The sequence below is a fragment of the Furipterus horrens genome, unplaced genomic scaffold (genome assembly GCF_987537825.1).
Source record: "Furipterus horrens unplaced genomic scaffold, mFurHor1.1.pri manual_scaffold_12, whole genome shotgun sequence".
Taxonomy (NCBI): domain Eukaryota; kingdom Metazoa; phylum Chordata; class Mammalia; order Chiroptera; family Furipteridae; genus Furipterus; species Furipterus horrens.
In genome coordinates this window covers 85,229,706-85,247,464 of record NW_028327182.1, presented here as the reverse complement: position 1 = coordinate 85,247,464, position 17,759 = coordinate 85,229,706, and the positions used below count along the sequence as shown (strand labels likewise).

Below are 17,759 nucleotides of genomic sequence, written 5' to 3'. Positions count from 1 at the left end.
CACCTATAAAAGAGACACTTGAGACATCTCTTGCTCCTTCTGCCAAGTGAGGAAACAGCAGGAATATGGCTGTCCATGAACAAGGAGGTGGTCTCTCACCAGAGCTGAATTGTTGGCACCTTGAACTTAGACTTCCCAGCTTCTAGAACTGCGAGAAATAAATTTCTGTTGTTTATAAGCCATCCAGTCTACAGTATTTTGTTATAGCAGCATCACTGGACTAAGACCTGTGAATAACCTTTTGGAGCTTGTGGGAAGTCATCAGGGCTGGATCTAGGCAAGTGGTCGTAAAGGGGGTTTGTCTCTGAATCTTCTTCCCTTCTCATTTCCTATCTTCTCTTCTCTCCCTAAACCTCCATGCTTAGTTCTCTTAACCTATCTCCATGCTTGATTATCCCCAATAATGCATTGTCTAGAGTCTGAAGAGTAAGCTTGAAGTCCTAATAACATACATAAAAGTTTTGGTAGTCCAAGCATACTTACTGTTCAGTACAGTGTTTTTGTAGAAAATAGATATTATCATAGCTGGTAAAAGATCCAGAAATATTTGAATCTAGAATTCAGAATATGTATTAAGTGTATATGTTCAAGTCCCCACTGAGATAGTCCAATACTGAGTTGGCTTGTTGCCATGCAGAAAAATTCTGAGTACACTTGGCTTTTCTTCCTCCACTTTAGAAACTGGGAATATAGTCAAGTCCTAGGAGAAAAGATGAAGATCAGAGATGACTGAGTATCAGGATCCAGTAAGAATCCAAATTGGTTACGGAAGTTCTGGTACAACCTTGGTTTTCCCTAAATCAATGAAACATGTTTGGGTTAATTTGGACTCCTTTCCTTGAACCTGTCAGGCCACCTCATAACCCTCTTCCCAGGCCACAGGTCCTTCTTAGACATCTCCTGCCAGGAACAGTTCCTCGACTGTCCTTGACCCTCACTAATTAGCATTAGAATAGAGAAGCAAAGAGTACCATATTTTTCACTCCATAAGATGCACTTTTTCCCCCCAAAAAGTGTAGGGGGAGGATGTCTGTGCATCTTATGGAGAGAATATTGAGCCACAGACCATGATGTGTATTACCTGACCTGTCAGCAATGGTGACAGCTGTTAGAAGAGGAAGCGGTGGGCCCACATGAAACCCCTGGGGATGCCTAAATGCTTCACTTTACTGCTGAATCTCAGGGCATCTGGTCAGTATGAAGATAGCAAAGAAAGTGATATCAGTGATTGTGAGCAACTAAGCTTCATAAATTCTGACACTAGTGATGATGAGTTCTTGGGGTTCCCAGAAAACTAGAAGAGTACTTGAACTTAAAGTCTCTCCTCATTTGTTAATGACAGTGATGATGGTTCTTAATAACACTGTTGACTGGTGTTCACTTTACATGGTTGAAATATTACTCTATTTTATTAAATATTCTAGTACACCATTTGGTTCAGAATATTTTTTTTCTTGTTTTCCTCCTCTACACCTAGGTTCGTCTTATGGTCAGGTGCGTCTTATAGTGCAAAAAATACGGTAATTTGTCAAGATATTCATCCCATGGAACTTCCCCCCAAACATTTTATTCTTGTCTTTTATTTTTAGCAATGACATCAGTTGGCCTTGATTTGGGTTTCTAATGAGTTGATTCCATTCACATCACCCTCTATTAAATATGCCAAGCAGATTTTACATTACAAAGCTACTTTTTAAATAAGATTTAATAAGCTTATCCTTAGATCTTCAAGGATTTATAGATATTCAACAGAGTGGGAAAGGGCTGCCTCATTTACTGGCTATATATTTAAAGAACAAACTTTGGAGAAGTCATTCGAGTAACATGTGTTTTCCCTCTTCAAAACCCTCCTGTTTGGCGTACGTGTGGACATCACAAAAGAGCTTTCTCCAGCCCCAAGTTCTTGAAAACCAGGAAGTGTTACACAGGGCAGTAACTACAGCTCCCCAGAGCCCTGTCTTTTTAGATCTGAGCCATGTGTTATGATAAATAAATAATCTGTGAAGTGCTTATCTTGCTTCTGGCAAGGACATAACAATTCAGATGTACAGCTTCATAACACCCACAGGAAAGAATTTAAAAGAAAAAAGAATCCATATCTTGGCATAAAAAGGAAAAGGCACGTTAGCAACAGAAATCACAAATGTGGAGAGAGTATGGGGGCAACTTGACTCAGAGAGGGAGAGGGGCAAAAAACTGGAGATTTCAATACCAGTAGTTGGGTCTAAAGCCAGGAAAAAGGGAGATGAACTCACAGATACCAGGAGTATTAAATAACCAGATGTTATGAGACCATCATCATCCAAAAGTCCCTGCTTATTTCTGAACCTCAATCCTGAGGAAGAAGCTGTGGTGTCTGGAGTTAATCTGTTTAGGGCTGAGCTTTCTGTGAGAGAAAGCAACGCATCCTGGGTGTATGTGGGGGTTACAAAAAAGTTATACTGAGCCCCTGAATTTAGTGTGACTGGCCTTGTTTGCTAAACCTACTATTTATAGCCACATGACCCACATGGCTTACCATTTATGGAAAAAGCCAACCCTTGGACAGGGATGGGTAGCGATTACCCTTTAGAACCTCTTTGATGGACCTGGTTTGGAGGCTACCCACTTGGATTTCACCACTGATGGGCATAAGAAAGTGCTCCATCTAGAAAAATGTCTTTAAACGAGAAAAACTCCTTGGCAAAGTCTCTTCAGAACCAAGCACTGGGAATAGGTTTCTTCCTCCTGATGAACTGAACTGTTGCCTAAAATTATACAAAGAATTCTGCAACCAGCAGTCTTCTACTTTTTCTAGGTTGGTGGAAAGCTCAAAAGTGCGTTTTATGTTTGGTTGCTACATTCTTCTCCATCAGAATTTATTGCTATAATTTTTTTCCCCCCACTTTTATTTTTTGGTTCATTTTGGTACTTAAAGTTTTTTTACAATCTTTTTTTTTTTTTTTCCTGAAGTGGGTGGCATATAAAAAAGATGCAATTAATTCAGAGATTTAAAATGTGCTTCTTGAGACATGTGTTTCCAAATGGCACCGCCTTTCCCTGGTAGCATATGTCTCCTCCCTCTCCATTGTTTGTTTACCCGACCTGAGAAAAGACAAGAATAGCAAGCCAGCAAATCCAAGGTGGATGGTTGAGTTGGCCTAGGAAATTCTCAGGAACAAACGACTGAGAATAATACCCTCTGAAACTAAGACGGATCTCAAGAAGAATTATGATTTCAATGTTCAAAGGCTCTTTGAATGCAACAACTGAAGAAATGTGCCCCCAGGGGCAGTCTTCACCCCAGATGCATGGACATGTGGTGTTTACCTATAGTGTGGGGCGGGAAGACGGAACTTGCAAAAACACAGACATGAACATGCGGAAGGAGACCTGGGCGAGTTCCCCACCCTGGGGGCTAGCCATCTTCCCATTAAAATCTTTGCATTTGTTTCAAATTGCCCATCATTATTAACAAGGTATTAGAAATTCATTCATTCACAAATTGGAAGACAATCCTTTAGATAGAAATACAAGGGTATTGGGGCTCTTTCCCTTCAAATGAGCAACTGCTGACCTTTTTGTGTTGTTTTGGAGGAAAGCTCTGGAGCTTCCTGATTCTCTCTGTGCACTTTAAAGGCCATGGTACCAAACACTGACTACAGCAGGTAGCAGGGGCCAGTAAGTGTGCTAAATGTATGGGTTTTTAAAACCAGAAACTTGAAGAAGCTTAGAACACCAGGGTGAGTACTGGTCTGGGAGAGGCAACACCCAATTTCTGCTTCCGTGCTGCCGCTATCCAGTACAGTGGGAACAGAGAGGTTCACCCACTGGCATCCCATCCATCCATCCCCTTTCCCTGTTGGGGAGGCCATTCTGCCCAGTGCACAACCCAAGCCCCTTCTGTCTGACCTCCCATTGGCTCTGGCCTGGAAGTGACAGCTGAGAAGCAGAGTAAATAGGTGATGCTCCCATGCCAGCCCTTGCTTTTGCCTCATCATCGTTTTTTCTCTTAACCCTGCCCACACCTTGCTAGGTAGTCCCCTGTTCAGGTTTTTACCTCTGAACCATCTGGGGTGGATTTTATTTTCAGCCGAGCCTCTGACTGATACAAATGGTAACCAGCGTTAGCAAACTGGAAATGGTTTGGCACAGGGGTACTGAACTCCCGACCTGTGGGATCACACCAGCCGTGTCTGGATTCTTTCTAAGACTGCCAGGTGGGGCAGACGCAGGGAAGATGAACTGGTATTGGTCCACCCAGGGCCCCTGGGACCTGCTGTTCCACCTCCTGAGAAGCATGAGGCCAAGGACCCTTCAAGTGGCCCAGCCACTTCCTCAGAGGCTTGTGTTCAGTTTTACCCACCAATGATGCTAATGTCCTTGGGCATTTGAGGACAAAAGAACTTGGCTCATGACTTAAATCAAATTTTTTTAATGACTTTTTTTTTTTTTGCTTTTGTTTCTGTTTTGTAAATAACCACTTGACAAGAAGGTGTAGAAGTCCCATGATGGGGCAAGGAGGCCAGATGGAGTCCAGGCTTCATGCTGCTGGCAGGTCTGTGCTTGGCACCTTGCACTGAGCTGGAACTGGGGGAGAAAACTGGGACAACTGGGGGAGCAGAGGAACCCTGAGTGGGTGATGACATCCTCAGTCTTTTATATTTATATATTACATATGTATATATATATATATTACATCAAAGTATGGCAGTCATTTGTACCATTCCCCAGGGAGACATCATGTTTCCCAGGCGGCGGGGCGTGGGGGTCCGGCAGGCACGGAAGGGGTCAGCCCAAGTGCAGGGCAGGGTCTGCGCTCACAGAAGCTGCAGGAGCCTCAGTGACTGTAAGAGGGCGCTGGGCTCTGCCGACACCAGGTACTGGCAGCAGAGCCAGTCCTCCAGCTCCACCCCGCGCTTGCGGTCCACGGCCTTCTCGGCAAACTTCATCATCATCAGGGCGCGCTTCATGTCGATCCAGTTGTGCAGCGCGCTGCCCAGCACCTCCTCCGAGGTGCCCCGCTGCTCCACCAGCTCCCGCCGCGGCCCCCACAGCAGGCACTGCAGCACCCGCCTGGCCTCGCCGATGCGGATGCGCTTGCTGGGGTCAGCCTCCAGCAGAAGGTGGGCAAGCTGCTGCAGGCCGCGCGAGTAGAGGGACAAGGGGGGCAGGGTCGGCAGGTCTTCCTGCCGGTAGCCCTGCTCCCGCAGCTGGGCCCGCACCTCGAATGGGTTGGGCTGGTGGAGCAGCTCATAGATGAGGATACCTGCTTGGAACTCATCGGACTTGCTGTACTGGGAGGCAGACACGATCTCGGGGGCCAGCCGGGCCTGGCTCTTCATCTGCTGCAGGTCGTTGGTGCCTCCTGGCTTCTGCTTGGCCTTCAGGAAGTTGCTGATAATGAGCCGGGGCAGGTGCTTCTCACTGGGCACCCCCTGACAGGTGGGGGCACTTGGGGAATTGGAGGTGACATTGGCTGAGAGGGTGGCAGAGGGGCAAGGGGAGTGCGTAGCATCAGGGGCCGGGGGTGTGATGGAGGGAGGGGTGCTGGAGGTGCCCGAGGAGGCAGGGGGCCCGGCGGTGGCAGGGGAAGGGCTGGGGGAGCCCTGGAGGCCGCAGTGCACAAACAGCAGGTTCTCCAGGCACAGGTCTCCATGGATGACCCCGTGCTCCTTCAGGTGCTCCAGCCCGTTGCAGAGCTGCAGAAGCAAGAAGCACACACGCCGCTCGTAGGGCTCAGGGTCCAACTGATGGCTGCTGGCTGAGTCCCGCACAAAGTCAGAGGCAGTCTGGTGGGGCACCTCCCGGGTGATGACCACCACGCAGTCCTGCTCCTGGGCAGGCAGAGGGTCTCTGCGCACGTCAGGAGACGTGAGCATGCTGGAGGGCACCGAGGCCACGAAGTGACCGCAGTCCTGCTGGACGTTGAAGTGCACGGGCACAGCAGGGCTGCAGTAGGAGGCCATTTTGGGCTCAGGGGTTTTGCAGATCTGTGGGGAAAAGGAGAAGTGAAGTCAAGAGTGGGAGCCACCATTCCACTCAACAAAAGGTGCAGGGACAGTTGGAAATCCCCATGTGAGAAGGTGCACTGAACCCTTACCTCACACCATACATACCAGTGAGTTCAATAGGAATCACTCAGACTTAGGTGTGAGAACCCAAACAAACCACTTTTAGAAGAAAACATAGGAGAGAATCTTTGAGGCCTTGGGTTAAGTAGAGATTTCTGATATCACACCAAAAGCATGGTCCATAAATGAAAGAATCGATGAACTTGACCCCATCAAAATGTAAAACTTCTGTGCTTCAAAATATGTTTTCATTAAGAAAACAGAAAGGCAAGTAACAGACTGGGAGAAAATATGGGAAAAACACATATCTGATAAATGATTTGTACCCAGAGTTTACAAACGAACAACAAAAAAAAACACCTCTTATAACTCAGTGGTAAGAAAAACTTCTCAATCAAAAACAGTGGGGCAGATATCAATAGGCATTTCACCAAAGAATTATGTAAATGACTGTAGGCACATGAAAAGATGTTTAACATCATCAGTCACTAGAGAAATGCAAATCAAACCCACAATGAGATACCAGCTGCCACCCACTAGAAGGGCCATAAAACAAATGACAGGCAATAATGAATGTCTATGAGGATGTGGAGAAATGGGAACACTTATGTATTGCAAATGACTTGTAAGATGATGCAGTCATTTTGGAACACAGTTTGGCAATTTCTTAACAGGTGAAACAAAATCATCCTACAACCCAGCAAGAGTGAGGTCCCTAACACCACCGCGCAGTGCAGCCTCCTGGTATCAGTAGAAAGACTGCCCTCTGCCCACGGTATGGGCTGGACAGATTCCCAGGAAGCCAGATCGGAGCTGCCACAGGCAGTTAGTCTTGCCGTCCACCCCTTGCACCCGAATCGGCAGCTACCTGAACGGATGTGCTTGACCACTGGGGTGCACCTTTCTCGGGGGACCTCAGGGGCAGATGCAGACCCTTAGCCTTTAGGGCTTGGCCACATTCTCTGAGGCGGCCCCAGTTTCTAGATCCAGGTAAATAAGCCTCCTAGCTGGTGTGACCAGCAGGGCTGCTTTTAATGAACCTGCTATGTGGAAACTACTAGGTGAGTCAGAGCAGCTGAAGAAAAACAAAAAGCTCTCCAGGGCCAGGGAGCCTCAGGGGTCAAAGGCACCCTCTGAGCTGAAAGGAGGAATAAACAAACAGGTGATCTCAAGCTGCCCTGGGGAATCCCCACAGCCATCTCTCCTGCCTCTTCTACATCTTCTTATACTGACAACAGTGCCAGCCACCCGGGATCCTTAGCACACTAATCCTCATTAGGCTGCCCACACCTGGAGCATCTTGATCCAGACACCATGGGCCTCGATTTCCCTGTAATTACACACTAAGGGAGGGAACACGGTCGGCGGTCTCTTCGCTCAAGGGCGATCGTGCAGCCTCTGCCGCGCTTTATAGAAAGGCAAGGATCAGTGTGTAATCCCGAGAAGAAAGGCATTTTACGTCTACCTGAAAAACATCATCCTGCAAATAGTCCCAAAATAAAATAACCCTTTGGGCTGCCGCGTTGCCGCACTCAGGTGACTATAGCAGTGGTCATGCTGTGCCACAGAGCTTCCAGGTGCTGTTTTTAGAAGTTGCATGACAAGCACCTTTTCACAGAGATTTATTTATATGGCTGCTATACAAACCTTCTCAGCTTGAAACCTGAGATAAAAGAGTGCGTGCAGCCTCTTAGGAAACTTTTATCGAGGAAGTTGGGAGGTGGGGGAGGTAACACACTAATCTCGTCATCTCTCTATTATGGAACTAGAATAGAAATAAAAGGGAAGGGCATTCATCCTAGATATTGGTTCCAATGACACCAGCAAACATGACTTTGGAATACGTATCTGAAGGGCATTGTTGCAGGCTCTTATTTTAGCCCGCCCACTGTCTTTAGCTTTTCCATGGCCAGCTTCTGGAACACTATGAAACAGAAGGAAAGTTGGGTGACGGGGCGGGGGGTCCTTACGAATAGTCTGGCATAGAAGTACCAACCACTGCACACGGACCAGTCTGCTGTGCCACCTGCGGGTCTGCTGGGGTCACTCCCCTCCAGCGAGGGCTTCTCTGCCACACAGATGCCTCCTGAACTCATGTGCGTGTGCGGCACTGTGCCTGCTCAGCATTTTACAGTGTCTCATCCAATCTCAAACCATCCGATGAGCTTGGTGGTATCACAGTGGAGGAAACTGAGGGTCCAAGAGATTAAATTATTTGTTCAAGATTATACAACCAAGAAGTATCTGAGAGGTCCAAGTGTTGGCTTTAGAGTGCAAAAGACCTTGCTTTAAATAGACACTGCAAATACCGACAAGTTGCAATGGAGTCTGGTTACCTGCAGTAGTTCTGTTCTAGAAAGTAGCCATGAACTACGAATTAGTGAATACTGAACCACTGCTCCCAGGGGAAACGCCATGGGAAGTTCCTGTAAGCCTCGGGTCGCAACCTTTTCATCAACTGGCCAATATATAACCTTGTTTTATGTGGGCTTTTGTTTAAGGAAGCCTCATTAATAGATATTGCTGATGCATTAACACTGAATTCATGGCCAACAGTGCTCTGCCTCGTGCCTGAACGAAGCTGACCTAATACTCTCCCCAAGGCACACCGCAGCCTTCTTGCACGTTAGGAACACTAGACCAGAAGTTAGGGCTCAGCTTGGCCATTTATACAGCGACGTCACCACCAAGAAGCAAGTACAAAAATGTGAAGGAGGAGGTACTAAAGAGACCATGGAAGGGACACTGTTGGCCATGTGAGGGCTTAAACGAGGCAGAGCACCCCCTTGTGCCACCTCACTGTCGGGTGATTCAAATTCCCTCACTGTATGCACGCCCAGAAATGACCACAAACATACTACAAGTAATGATTTGGGTTACAAATAAATTCTAGCAGTTAACTCGCAACACAGTCTGCCTTCTCCTCTGTGTATCAGGGGCAGTGACAGCTCCTTCCTCACAGGGCCACTGGCAGCATTAAATGACCCAGCACAGGTGTGGCTTTCAGCACAGCGTCTAGCCCGGGTGAGCAGACAGCAGCAAAGGTTGCTATGGTGACTACTCTGGCAGGTTTGGCTCAGCCACGCTCAGTACACAATCCAGAGCTGGCGGGTGGGTTATTTTACCAACCCGGAGGGTGCAGCTGCCCGGGGCCTAAGAAGTGTTTCCAAGGATCCCTGTTCTCAAAGGTATCAAAGGCCTGGGCCCAGCAAACACTCCCAGGGGAGCTGCAGACAGTTTGCACAGAGATGGAAATGAGGGAGCAGAGTGAATGGCAACCGGGCTGGAGGTAGTTCAAAATCAAGAGCTGGTCCTCTGGCTGCAAGGAGAGATGGGCGGAGATACTGGGACAGCAAGGGGGGCAGGAGGCTTCTTTTCCATCCCCGTCTTCTCCCAACCCCCTCATTTCATTTTCAAGGGGTATGCACTTGTGTTTTGGCCCAAGACCTTCGCGCAAACCTTTGATTCAGCTCACATTTCAAACGTTTTGTTGAGCCAAGACTCACTTTAAACTCTGCAGCCAGGGCCTCATTTCGTGGTTGAAAATCTGGGCTAAGTCACGTCTGTTAAAAAAAAAAAAAAGCCTCGCCGGCTAAATGCAGGTCCCTAAATTGCTCAGCTGGAGTTCTAGTTGACTGAGGAGTGAAGCGGCGGGCCTTGGAAAGCTCACAGGCACCTAATGATTTTTTCTGCCATACATACACCCACGGAGCAGGGCCACGGGGCCGGCGGCGAGGCGCTGAGCCCGAGAACTAAGGGCCGGCATTAGTGGGAGCAGGTGCGAGCCTTACCAGGCACAGATGAAATGAGCTCAGCGACAGACAGGCTTCGGAGAGGGACCCGGTCCCCCTCCCGTGGATTCCAGACGACTGCCCTCAGTCTAGACTGTGAAGGTAATGAAGTGGGGCAGCTGCGCGTGCGAAACCGGGCTCCACACCCCGACCCCCGCCCACCGCCCCCGCATCGCCAGGCCGGGCACCTGTGCGCATGGATACTGCTGTTCCCCAGGCTCTGACCATTTCCAGCTCTTCTCCGAATTTCCTTCTCAGTGGCACAGAGATAACCCTTGAGCTGCCAAGTCTCTGGCAAAATCAGACAGGAGACCTCTGAGCCCAAGGCTCTCCTTCCAGTTCCCTCATAGTTTCCATTTCTGCTGAAATGATAAGCAAGGCTTGCTTTTCACATCCTCTGCGAAAGCTGAATTCTCTGCGTGGCTCTTCAGAGAATTTAGCTGATTCCACATTATGACAGGAGGTTCTAGAATGCAAGCTGCGCATCACAATCCCCTCTGTGTATAAAAACCCAAACCCTGGCAGATCTTTCCAGGTGGCCCCTTGGTTCTTTGCAGCAGGGTCACGTCACTTCTACCCCATGGACAAGAGGGAGGAAGCTCCTTCCACCAGGCTCTCTCCCGCTCAGAATGGATGCGTCAGCTGTCTCCTGACAATGAATGAGCCCTGGAGATGAGGGAGAATGACCGAGGCACTTGGATACAGGAAGGCAGAGAGGCAGCTCCCTTTCCCAGGTTCACTGAGCCTGGCAAAAATGAAGTGCTTTCTAAAGGTGCCTCCATCTCCCTGGCTTTCAAGGATCTTAAATCCAGGTTCCTTTAATTGGATGGATACAGACCCCTGGCTCTGGGCTGAATGCGATAACCGGCCAATCACGTTCAGCTCACTGGAGGGTACACTCACTTTTTTCTCTACAGGATACAGCACCATCCTAGTAGGAAGGAAAATGCCTGGATTGTTTCTTTTCCTTTTTTAATCGTGGTTGGGGGAGTGGCAGGGAAGTGGCCTTACCAAGAAACTAGCTGCCTCGTTTAGATATAATAAGGCAATGAAGCTCAGGAAATCCATTGACTCCTAATCCAGACATTTGAGTTTTCTTCCATCTAGTGCCTGCCTCCCTGGCCATGCCCTCTAGTCTTTCAGGGGGCCTTGATTTCTGTACAATAACTGGATCCTCCTAGTAGCCACCCCTCCCTAGCTTTTTCATGGGAAGGGAGCACTGTTTATATACAGTTCCTTGAACATAGAAATCAGCAGTTCCCAATCTATATTTTATGGGGGTGTCACCAATTTCTTAAAAGAAAAGATCTTGTAAAATTCATTGCAATCTTCCTTGGCTATTATAATATTTTTAAAAATTGCCACCACTTGTAAGTAGGAAGCTGCCCCACCCACCAAGGCCATTTCACGTTAGTTCACTATTTATATTTTTTCTAACTGGAAATAAAACCTTGAGACAAGTGATGGCAGAAAAGAGCTCAGGGTTCCCCTCCTCTTTCCCAACAAAAGCCTGTATTTATAGAAGGGCCATAGACCCATCAGATGTTCAATGGATACTAAAAGAAGTTGAAGAAAGGAGTCCTAGAGAAAGACTTGAGTCAGTGGCCAAGATGAGAAGGGCCAGATGTGTGCAGACGGTCAACCAGCTGGCTCGGAACTGTACCCTGAGAGAATAGTAACGTGTGCTAGCGATACCCCTGATCAAGTGGCAAAGATTAAAGAGCTGTGTTACCTTGGACTAATCACTTAACTTCTCTGAACTTCATTTTTCTTAACCAACAGGATGGTAGCATAGACTTTGGAGACAATACAAAGAAGGGTTTGAATCCATCTCAGCCACCAACTAGCTATGAGCAAATTACTTAATCATTTTAAGGTTCAGATTCCTCATGTGTAGAACCTACTTACCCAGTGAGGATTCAAGGTCATGTAGTTAATACACTCAGACAAGAGTCTCATTGTACAGTAAATGCTCAATCAGTGCTCTTACTCTCATTGTTCAAGATGATGTCTAGGTCTAACTCTCCTTCTGGCTCTATTTGAAGAATAATACCCTAAGTGTCCATCTTCTGAACTAGAATATAAGCTCTGTATGTTCTCCTCTCTATCTATACTCAGATCTTGACAAAATACCTGGCATCTAGTAGGCACTCAGTAAAAACCCGCGGAATAAATAAATAAACTCTCTGTTGCATTAAAAGGCAACTGTTTTCTCAATCCAACTAGACCACCTGAGTTCCTGCCTGGAAGCACAGAATGAATCTGCTATTCATAGTACAAATCTTATTGCCCCATGCCCCATGCCAGGCAGAGAGAGATCACTGAGAGGGACCTTAGGACTCGACCCTCCTCCCGAAGCCTGGAGTTGGAGAGGTGAGAGGACTTGGTCAAGCCATAATTCTGCCAAGGCCAGGACCAGCTGGTTGTACTGCAGAACAGGAGGGATGGTACCTACTTTCACAGCGTAGGTGCTGCCGGGGTCCTCGGAGCAGGTGGCACAGTAGTAAATGGCATCCCCCGAGTCACAGCAGGGCTTGTTGCAAGTCAGCTTGAAGAGCGACCAGTTATTCTCATCGAAGTGAAGCTCCTTTTTCTGGCCACCCATGAAGAGGTCCTCGCACTTGGCCATGAGGCGGACCAGAGACTGGGCATAGAGCCCCACCAGCTTGGTGTAGGTGCCCTCCTTGCTGCTGATGCTGCTCAGGAGGCTGTGGAGCTGAAGCTGGGTACTGCTGGTGGAGGCCTGGCTGGCCACGCTCAGCTGGGAGGATGAGGCTGAGGGGACGCCTTTGCCCTGGAGGCTGGGGCTCCCGCTGCCACTTCTGCTGCCTGCCAGCCCTGGCACTGGGACCCAGTGGCCATTGCCTTTGAAAGGTTTCTCCAGAGGCTCCGAAGAAGCAAAGGGATGATGGTGGCGGTTGCCAGCTTTAGCAGAGAAGCCGAAGTGGGACTCCTCACGGGTGCAGACATTGCTTTCTGAGTGGCTGAGGTTCAGCTTGGGGCTCGCTGTTCTCGGCTTGGGGGAGCCCTGGGTCCAGAAAAAGCCATCTGGAGAAGAGGCCGCCCGACTCACTAACTTCTTCTGGGGGAGAGGTGGGGGCTGCAGGGGGCTGCTTGGCGACATATCCTCGGTGGAGCCCGAAGGGAACGGAACAGGAGCAAAGAGCTTCTTCCCACTGTTGGTGGGCGAGTGAGTGGGCTCAGATGATGGTCCTGGAGACAAGAAACAGAAACAATCAGGCTGGAGTCAATGCCATTCAGATTCATCCATCTATTTATTCTCTCTACCCCTCTTATCTCAAAGCAATCTATTTTATTTTATTTTTTAAAAATTATTTGTTTGTTTTTTTATTTATTTATTTTTAGAGAGAGAGGAAAGGAGAAAGAGAGGGAGGGAAACATCACTGTGTGGTTGCCTCTCACGCAACCCCAACTGGGGACCTGACGTGCAACCTAGTCATGTGCCCTGACTGGGAATCGAACCAGCGACACTTGGTTCGCAGGCCGACACTCAATCCCTTGAGCCACAGCAGCCAGGGCCTGCAATTTATTTTATTTTTATTCACCTCTTGCTCAGTGCTGACAAAGCCTTCCTCCTGCCCTGGCTGTCAGCACCCAGGCCCTCTCGGAAGCAGACACTGCCCCAGCAACTTCTCACGGGAGCAGACGCCATTCACACATTTACACAAAGGGGAGCTAACTTGCCCGCTGTGTGGAATGTTGCTTTGCTTCCCTGGGTGAGACACCTTGGACATTTCACCACAGGTGTACAGATGTAGATAGTTCCTCTGAACAGCTATCCCATTATATGTCATCATGTGCAAGTGTCATCACTTATTTACCCAGTGTCCTCCTGATGGTCACAGAGGCGGCTTCTGGTCTTTTGCAAACAATGCTGCAACAGCAGCCACAAACCTGGACGTGTGTGGTTTTTCAAAAGTCAGGTAAATAGAGGATACAGCTTACCTACAGTAAAATACCACCCTTGTAGGGTGTAGTTCTAAGAGTTTTTTTTTTTTTTTAACTTTTTTATTGGCTTTATTGGGGTGATTTTGGTTAATAAAATTATATAGGTTTCAGGGGTTCAATTCTATAACACATGATCTGTATACTGTATGGTGTGGTCACCACCCCAAGTCAAGTCTCCTTCCATCACCAGTTATTCCCCCTTGACCCTGTTCTACCTCCCCGCCAGGCAGTTCTTTGAGTTTTGACAAACACAGTAGTGGCTTGGGGGCAGAGCCGGCCCACAGACATTTTAGAAGGCACAGGAATGTGATTTTACTAAAGAAAAAACAGATCTCAAGGGCAAGCAAGTCTTTCCTGAGCCCTGCAGTCCCAGAGGGGTGCCCATGGACACTGATCCTGGGGGTTGTGGGGGGGAGCTCCACAGGTCTCCCCAGAGCACGGGGACCTCAGAAATGCCCCAGATGATGAGATCACCTAGACAGGGTGGAGACTGCACTTGACTATTTTTTTTAAACCCTCACTAGAGGACATTTTTTCATTGCTTTCAGAGATGGAGGAAGGGGGAGAGGGCGGAGGGAGAGAGAGAGAAAGAGAGAGAGAGAGAGAGACATTGATTGGTTGCCTCCCATATGCCCTGACCAGGAATCAGACCCAAACCTTTCGGTGCACCAAATGACGCTGCGACCAGCCGAGCCGAACCGGCCAGGGCTGCGCTTTCCTCTTTGTATCCATATATCAAATGGAGTTTTACAAAGAAACAAGAATTCAGGTAATGGAATATGTAAGAAAGAGCTACGGACACTGGAAACAGGAAAGGGCAAATTGAAATAACACTCATTGCTTTCATTCTAAGAACTGACGGGAAGAGGTACTCATTACTTTAATAACAGCTTTTAGGGGGATAAAAACAAACATTCACTGCATTCATAGGTTGGAAAATGCATCCTGTCCTCCTGAAGGTTAAAGTGTGCAAGAAATATGGGTCTCAGATTCACGGGAACAGGTACTTAGGCTGAAAACCCCTCATCTAGTTCACTGTGCCAGGTCACGTTCAAGGCAGGTCCACGCATCTACCGCCCCGACCTTAGCAGAACGGCCAGAGGGAAGGAGGCCCGCGGAGGCCAGTGGCCAAAGGCTCCAAAGGACACACACTGCCTGTCAGCTTTGTGCCCTCACTCAGATGCACAGGGCTGTTCCAGGGCTGCTCCGGAACTGTTAATAACCTTCTGTGCCCACACTGAGGCCCTCGCTGCTTTCTCCAACCCAGATGGGGACAGAATGGACCCGTAAGGACAGCACCGGCACCAAGCCCCTCAGATCATCACTGGGTCTCCCCACATGGGGTGCTCCATAGGGAGGAGGGACCCTCTCAGGAGCAGGTGAATGACCATGTGCTCAGGGCTCCCCTTGCCCCAGACAGGGTGGGCACTACGTCCATGCCCTGGCCTCACTGCCACCAGACACACAACCGTGGGTGACAGCAGGGGGCCTCCTGCCCAATACAACCGCGAACGCAAAGCTCTTAGGAGGACAGAGCTGGTGAACACAGCTTGTTGAAGATAGGAGTCAGGAACTAACACGTTCATGTGGAGAAGCCCAGAGCAGCAGCGAGGCTGCCAGGACCCCCACACCTGACCCCTTTTCTGGCTCCACCATCTGTCACCAGACCCAGGCAGGAGGGCAACACTTCTTCGCCTGCTCCCACGTCTGCAGTAGGCTGCCACTCTTGCTTCCCAGTGGTTTATAGAGACCAGAGCAAGTTTCCCTACTCACCTTACCCCGCTGGCTAATGACAGGCGGGGCACCTGCCAGCAAGCCCCTGATTGAGTGGTTTCCATCCCTCCCAAGAAGCCCAGGTTAATTATAAACCAAGCAGCAGTGCCACAGTGGGGACAGTCACTTCCCATGCCTATGTATCTTCTCCCCTTGACCATCAGAATCGGGGCACATGAGGAAAAGCCAGCATCGCAGAGGAGGGGAGATCCTATCACAGCTGATCCCTGGAGGCCGCAACCCTGAGGTCCGTGAGGTCCTCCACCCCATGCTCTGGGGTAGGAGCGTTTCTCCTCCAAAGTCTCAGTCAGCAGTGCGGAAAGATGAGGAATGGGGCGGTGAGTCATTGCCGCCCCTCCTTCCTCCAGCAGCACAGGCTGAGAGAGCGGGAGGGTCGCTTACTAGCTCCTGGGCCACCAAAGGGAGGAGCAAGACCCCTTATGTGTGGGGCTCTCCAAGGACACTCAGTCTCAGCCACCAAGCACCTGATGATGAGCAGGAGGGCGGCCGGGCCGAACCATGGCCATTCCCTGGCCTTTCTGCATTCTGGACAGCAGTAGCCCACCCCGTGGGGTTGTTGGGTTCTCAGTTTATTTATTATCAAAGCACAGAACGTGGGGGCTGAGGAGACAAAGTGGGGTGTGATGAGGATCCCTAGTAAATGCATTAATCACGCCCCCAGTGTCAGGGACAGTCCATCTCTGGTCAGGACCTCTGCTCTCCAGTCCAGTGGCTGGGGAGGTTCTGACAAATCAGTTCCTTCGTTTCCCCTGTAGGCCCTGTGCTCGTTTTATTTCCCAATCCTTGTGGGTTTTTCCTCTTTGCCTTCCTTGTAAGGTTCTCCTTGATACCTACTACACGTCCCTTCCTGCCTCTGCTCTGTTCAGAGGGATGAACCCATCACCAGCTGGCGACTTCCCCCAGCTGAGGTTCCGCATTTAAACACCGGCCGGACTGGATGGCATCCCCATAAAGGCCCCTTCCAGCACTAATAGTCTATAATTTCAGCTACTCCCTCGACTTTTGACCTCTCCTAACATGCATTTTGTCTCAAAGCTGCCCCTGAAATAAAATACCTCCAGGCAGATGTTTATGTTGCTCCCACCTTTCCGCTCCCTAGCTCTTCCCACAGCTGCCCAGGGGAGCTTCCCAGTCTGTTAGGGTAGCAGGGATCTTAAAAAAAAAAAATTCTGTACACTCTTATTCTGTAGATTATCAAAGAGAATCAAGAGGTGCTGTTTTAGTATAAAAAAAGTAAATAAGTAACTCGTGTGTTCAGGCAGTGGGAAGGAAAGGACTTTCCCTGGCTTTTCTGGGGGCTGTGCTAGTCCATGGCTTTGATCAGACCCACGTCCCATAACCACCGAGGCCAGGAGTCTGGGTGTTAGGAGGAGGCGTGGTTCAAGGATCAGCTTGTGGGCCGGTTCGTTTCTCTGCATTTCTTAGATGCTGTGTGCTTGTCCCACAATCCCCGCTAAGCACGTACTAATCAGAGGACAGCTCTGCAGAAGGACGCTCCCCAAGCGCGCACGTCCCCAGTGGCTGCCAAGGACTGTACTGACAGGGACCTCGCCAGGTGAAGGGCTCATCTAAAGTGTGCATGATGACAGGGCACTGTGCAGACATCTTGTGCTTTCTGTAGTTGGAAATGCAAAATACTGCCTGGTTCTGTAACGGGCACAGCACCTTCTGACCCACGGCGTCCTTCTGAAAGTACGGGTCCTGAAAGCTGTTCTCCAGATGTGGAACCACAGCTGGTGAAAAGACCATAATTCCCTCTGGTGGCCCCCAGTCACCTCAGGACCATATGACATCCCGGCTGTTAATATTCTTCCGGCTTCTCTGAAACAGAGGCCAACTGTGGCGCTTCTTGATGAAACTGATTTCTCCACCACAAGTCAAGCAGGTCCGCCCCTGAAGACCCTCTCTGGCTCTGTCATTTTCTTGACTCTTACTTGGAGAACCTCCTCCTAAAGACAGCGGCTAGGGCCTTCGTATTTGCAGCAGCTGCCACATTCTGCATTTAGAACAGCAACCCCCTCCCAAAAGAGGGAACCCATATGTCTTGACACCTAAAATAGTTTCAGAATTCACAGGCAAACCACCGGTTCAGAAGGTTGTGCCTAAAAAATCCTGAAAAACTCTGGCCAACCACCCTTACTCTTGGGACTCG

General features: G+C 49.1%; 1 protein-coding gene across 3 annotated transcripts in view; it reads right to left on the bottom strand.

Annotated features, from left to right (window-relative positions):
- Positions 1-4,398: 4,398 nt before the first annotated feature.
- PRAG1 (PEAK1 related, kinase-activating pseudokinase 1) overlaps positions 4,399-17,759 on the bottom strand; it is a 49,824-nt gene continuing 36,463 nt past the window's right edge. For all 3 annotated transcript variants that reach the window (XM_090258519.1, XM_090258520.1, XM_090258521.1), the window contains 2 exons: positions 12,300-13,057; positions 4,399-5,972 (listed from right to left, as the gene is read on the bottom strand). In XM_090258519.1, coding sequence (XP_090114645.1) covers positions 4,800-5,972; positions 12,300-13,057 — 1,931 coding nt within the window. In that variant the 3' untranslated portion in view covers positions 4,399-4,799. The remainder of the gene's footprint in view (positions 5,973-12,299; positions 13,058-17,759) is intronic.